A 6,000-nucleotide genomic window follows, 5' to 3' on the forward strand; every position below is an offset into this window, starting at 1 on the left:
CTGAGAGTGGAATATTATTATCTAATATGTACAGTAGTTCTTCTAATAATAGAAACTTCATGGATGATCATGTTTTAATATCTTTTTCTTTAATTTATTATATATTGTTGGAACATCTGTGCTATTCTCCTCTAGTGTCTTCAATTGATTTGACTTCACTTTTGGATTTCTGTAAAAAAACATAAAAAATCTAGCCTGCTTCCAAAGTGTAAAACAGAACCAATGTCCCATTTACACTACCCCTCTGAAACCGATCCATGCAGAGGTCGGACAAAGCTTGGATCAGTTAACGGCGCTGTGCTTTGTTCTTACGACCATTTACACATCATGCTACCACGGTTCCTCGCCTCCTATCAGCGGTCCACGATACTGTACTTCTCAAGGTGGGAAATACGCAAACTAAAATGGCAGTGCCCATAACATCAGGAACATCTGTGCCTGGATAGCATCCTCCACCCTAATTTAAATGAAAGCCTCGCTCCCTGCATCATCCCGGATCGCACCACGCTCTTTTAATACCATTTATTGTTATTAGGCTGAGAAGAATTTTGTGTTGTGAACAGGTGAAGAGATCTGTGTTATATACTAACCCAGACAAGGCAGAAAACCAGCAAAATGAGTCAGCTGACTATAAGTAATAATAAGGAGATAATGTGGTCTGCTCATGCACTTTATCAGAGAACTGAGCCACAGCTGAACAGTGCCGAGCCCTACTGCTGAACTATTAATGGAGCCTAGGCAGAAGTTCAACTGATGAAACTCATTGCTCTCCTTCATCCATCTTCGACACAGCCAATCAGCTTTGAACCACACCTCCATGAAAGCCAATCGCCATCTAAAGGTCATCTTAAAAGGCCTTCAATCCGCACTGTCTGCTCCTAGTGCGCAGTCGGTGGATGCTCCCTGTGACTTCATTCAGAGGACACCGTTTCAACCCACCTCCATCCCCTCCTCCACCATCGTAGCTAAAGCTTCTTCAGAGTGTCATTCCTCTCGGACTCTTACTGCATTCCTTGTCTCATCTTAACCAGTCAGGCAGAAGACCGCCATGTTGAGACTGAAGTGAAGTGAAGCTCTATTATCAGCTCACGCAGTCCACTGGATCTCCCCATATAGCTCAGCAGACCGTCTCTCCAACCAGCAGTCTACAGACAGACCAACTTCATCTATCTCCATTCTCAACCAGTTTCAGGCCTGGGGGGAAACAGCCATTCTTTGCTCCTGTTTATGCATATCTATCAAAATTAAGTGCTATGTTTCCTGCCGAGGTCTGAGCGCCACAGACAAAGTCATTGTATTATAAAATTTCTCCTATTTATATTTTCTCTTCACGTGAGTTTTTCAGATTGAACTAGATTTAGCGCATTTCAGTTGTTAAGCACGGCCCAGTTCAGTTGTGTTCCATTTACACTCGACAGTGATCTCAGTTACCGTGCTCGGACCGTTCTCAGCACGGTTTCAAAAGGGAAGCATGAACGGGGCTCAAGTTGCTTCAACTTGTAAAGTTCTATGCTGAGCCTTTGTGTTATCTGCTAAAAACCTTTTCTCTCTCTCTCTCTCACAGCCTCAAAGAACTGCAGACACATATTGTCTTGCAGTCACAGCTTTCTTTTAGATTGCTGTTCACATTATTTGTTCTGTCTCTATTCCATTAAAAAAACTTACTGGTTAGAACACAGATGAGTTATCTTCCATCCACACTAAAGCTTGTTTTTAGTGACCTGCTGGTGTTGACTGATGTTTACGAACCCTTTAAAGTATTTTTGTCCTGGATTTTCTACAGAATATCTTTAAAATCCAGTCCATACCGAAGTCCCTGTTTGTTCTTATGAATCATGATCTAAATCATTAACCATTAGAAATGACACAATGGTTGCAAAATCAATTCTCACAGAACCATGTTGGTTAAGTCAAGCCAATGTTGAGGTTTAGTAGCATACTAAGAAGTTGTTTGTTTTATGTTCATAGTAACCATGTTCTCCCTGCAGTGTTAAGGTGACTTTAAATAGAAGACACTGCCCAGCATCATTTCCTCTCTTATCTCCCCTGTGATGAGTTCTTGATTTTGTTTTGCTTGTTTTTTTTTAGAATGTGAGCCGTATCATTAATGAATAAGGGATTAGCTCTCCTTATATACACTATCGTAATGAAATCTATTATCAGTCCAGATTCTCTGCTATGCTTTGGAATAACAGCTGATTCCTGGCAGCAGACTGCTGCCTCAGGCTGGTCTTGTGACGACACCTGCTGGCTGTTTTGTGTTACTGTTGTATTCAGTATTTCCATAACAGACTCTTGTGATCAGACTTATTTTCTTCTCCAACAGGAGATGATCTGATGCGCTGTGTGGACCTGTATAATCAGTCTCAGTCTAAATGGTTTGAGGAGATGGTCACCACCAGTCTGGTAAGGACACACCCACAGCAGAGTGGATGTGAAGCAAAGCTGTTCCACATTGGAGCTGAAGTGTTTCTATGCTGTCCTCACCAGGAGCTGGAGAGACTGGAGGTGGAGCGAGTGGAGATGATCCGCCAGCATCTCTGTCAGTATACAACTCTACGACACGAGACGGACATGTTCAACCAAAGTGTGAGTACTGGACAGACACAGGGACCTGCAGAAGTGTTCCAACCATTTCAGCTTCAGCCAAATATTTAGCATTGAAAGCACAAACCTCTGAAGTGTTTTATTCTAACAATCAAGTAAAGCATGATTGTGTAGTAGATGTAAAATGATGCACAGTCTGAAATCTTTTAACAACTTGCTTTTTCTTGCTTTTAGCTGCCTTGAGCATTTTCTAAAGAATGTTGTCAAAATGACCTGGAAATATGTAAAAGAGTTGGCTTTGGAAGTAACCACGGAAAGCACCAATATATATACACCCATATATATATATACACTATATTGCCAAAAGTATTTGCTCACCTGCCTTGACTCACATATGAGCTTAAGTGACATCCCGTTCCTAATCCATAGGGTTCAATATGACGTCGGTCCACCCTTTGCAGCTAGAACAGCTTCAACTCTTCTGGGAAGGCTGTCCACAAGGTTTAGGAGTGTGTTTATGGGAATTTTTGACCATTCTTCCAGAAGCGCATTTGTGAGGTTGCACACTGATGTTGGACGAGAAGGCCTGGCTCTCAGTCTCCGCTCTAATTCATCCCAAAGGTGTTCTATCGGGTTGAGGTCAGGACTCTGTGCAGGCCAGTCAAGTTCATCCACACCAGACTCTGTCATCCATGTCTTTATGGACCTTGCTTTGTGCACTGGTGCACAGTCATGTTGGAAGAGGAAGGGGCCAGCTCCAAACTGTTCCCACAAAGTTGGGAGCATGGAATTGTCCAAAATGTCTTGGGATGCTGAAGCATTCAGAGTTCCTTTCACTGGAACTAAGGGGCCAAGCCCAGCTCCTGAAAAACAACCCCACACCATAATCCCCCCTCCAACAAACTTTACACTTGGCACAATGCAGTCAGACAAGTACCGTTCTCCTGGCAACCGCCAAACCCAGACCCGTCCATCAGATTGCCAGATGGAGAAGCGCGATTCGTCACTCCAGAGAACGCGTCTCCACTGCTCTAGAGTCCAGTGGCGGCGTGCTTTACACCACCGCATCCGACGCTTTGCATTGCACTTGGTGATGTATGGCTTGGATGCAGCTGCTCGACCATGGAAACCCATTCCATGAAGCTCTCTGCGCACTGTTCTTGAGCTAATCTGAAGGCCACATGAAGTTTGGAGGTCTGTAGTGATTGACTCTGCAGAAAGTTGGCGACCTCTTCGCACTATGCGCGTCAGCATCCGCTGACCCCGCTCCGTCAGTTTACGTGGCCTACCACTTCGTGGCTGAGTTGCTGTCGTTCCCAAACACTTCCATTTTCTTATAATACAGCTGACAGTTGACTGTGGAATATTTAGGAGCGAGGAAATTTCACGACTGGATTTGTTGCACAGGTGGCATCCTATCACAGTTCCACGCTGGAATTCACTGAGCTCCTGAGAGCGACCCATTCTTTCACAAATGTTTGTAAAAACAGTCTGCATGCCTAGGTGCTTGAATTTATACACCTGTGGCCATGGAAGTGATTGGAACACCTGATTCCAATAATTTGGATGGGTGAGCAAATACTTTTGGCAATATAGTGTATATATATATATATATATATATATATATATATATATATATATATATATATATATATATATATATATATATATACATATATATTATTAGTTAAAGATTAGTAGCGATTCACTGCTTGACACCAGCAGAGGGAAGTGATGAGTCATTTTTTCATACTTATTTAAAAGTAGATGTTACCTGGTCAAAAGTTAGCATATTAATTTCTGTTGTCAGCTAACAGCTGGTTTTCTTTCTTACAGACTATGGAACCTGTGGATAAGCTCCTACAGTGTGTGGACCCATTGAAAGACAGAGAGGTGTGGGTGAAGGAGAATAAGACAGGAGAAATCAGGCCCGTCGACATAGAGATCTGACCTGCTGGCTGGGTGAAGAGCTCTCACCAGGACATGTAGGAGCTCCATAGATGAGGATATGATCAGGAGTAGCTCTGTGACTGGATCTTAACCCCCTTTCTCTCACTAATCTGTGTGACGGTCGAAGAGGCTGAGAAAGAGCTCACCGGTTCTTTATCCACATGCAGATCCCTGATGAGACTGATGTCCGTGTTTCTCCGAACGTTTAGGGAAGATGGCTGCAGCAAAGTTTTGTTTAAGTACACTGATTTATTAAACAGGAACATGGTAACTAAAGGGGAACTGTTTCCTAAAGGATACTCGGGTGAAGTAAACGATGAAGCAGCACCGACTTGTACATTTGTAAATAATGAAAAGCTTTATGTCAAGTAGAAGTATAATTCTGACTCTCAAAAACTGCTATGATTTAACAGGTGCTGCTAAAGCTATGAACAGTTTAGCTTAGGTGGTTGACATAATGCTGTATAACCACGTTAGGTTATAATACAAACATCATTGTGATGCTACAACCTTCAGCTTCTGTTGCTACAATCTTCTGTTGAAGCCAATAGTTATTGACTAAAAACAAGATGCAGCAATTATACATAATCAACATGGATTTACCATTAAAATTAGAACGACATTTATATACATGCAACATTTTCTATCATTAATAGGCTGTTGGAAAAAATTAAAGGAACACTTTGAAAACATGATAAAAAAAAAAAATCTGAATTTTCACATCAATTTGGATTTTTCTTGCCTTTATTGTAAACAAAAGAAGGCCAAATCTTTTGTTAAACATTTAAAAATTACTATTCCACTGAGGATTTAATCTAAAGTCTCTGAAAAAATTAAGCCCTTTATTTAAAAAGCAATGATTATTCTATGATCACGTGTCAAAAAGTATAAAAGTATTAGATGCTAAAAGTGGTAAGAAATGAGTAGTAATCAGAATCTGTTGTATCTAAAGTGGTGTGATCTCTTCTTCCATCATACACTATCAGAGCTAATGGCTTAAAAAAGCTCAACAAGCTAATAAAGAAGGCCAGCTCTCTTCTAGAAACTCCTCTAGAACCGCTTTAGATTATTAAAAAAAGAAGAATTCTTCATAAAGCGGAGAACATCATGAACAACAGAGCAGTGTCTTCAGTCAGAGGCTTCCCACGATGCGATGCAAGACAGGCCGCTACAGAAGATCCTTACTGCCCTCAGCTATCAACACCTATCAACACCTGTGTAAAAAATTCTTTGAGTTATTGCAACATTTAATTTCCCTTTGTCCCCATTGAACTGGAAGGTAAAGCTGTCAAAGCCGATGAGTAAATGGAGGCATGTTTAAGTTCTACCAGCAGATGGCAGCTTTGTACAACAAGGCTTGCACACTGATTGCTCAAAAAATATTTTCAGGTAAAAAATGGAGTAAGCAAACACTATCAGGATGAACACCTTCCAAAACCATCCAGCTTTTTTATATAGCACTTTAAGAAAAATAATAGGACCAAAGTGCTGCCCAAAGGCGAA

The 6,000-nt window shown here is 41.3% G+C and overlaps 1 protein-coding gene across 2 annotated transcripts in view; it reads left to right on the forward strand.

The window, feature by feature from the left end:
- Window positions 1-5,310, forward strand: part of gas7b (growth arrest-specific 7b) — a 99,495-nt gene extending 94,185 nt beyond the window's left edge. For both annotated transcript variants that reach the window (XM_038305412.1, XM_038305413.1), the window contains exons 12-14: window positions 2,327-2,406; window positions 2,491-2,589; window positions 4,384-5,310. In XM_038305412.1, coding sequence (XP_038161340.1) covers window positions 2,327-2,406; window positions 2,491-2,589; window positions 4,384-4,497 — 293 coding nt within the window. In that variant the 3' untranslated portion in view covers window positions 4,498-5,310. The remainder of the gene's footprint in view (window positions 1-2,326; window positions 2,407-2,490; window positions 2,590-4,383) is intronic.
- Window positions 5,311-6,000: the final 690 nt, after the last annotated feature.

The sequence above is a fragment of the Cyprinodon tularosa genome, unplaced genomic scaffold (assembly GCF_016077235.1).
Source record: "Cyprinodon tularosa strain WSP-4 unplaced genomic scaffold, ASM1607723v1 ctg558, whole genome shotgun sequence".
NCBI lineage: Eukaryota > Metazoa > Chordata > Actinopteri > Cyprinodontiformes > Cyprinodontidae > Cyprinodon > Cyprinodon tularosa.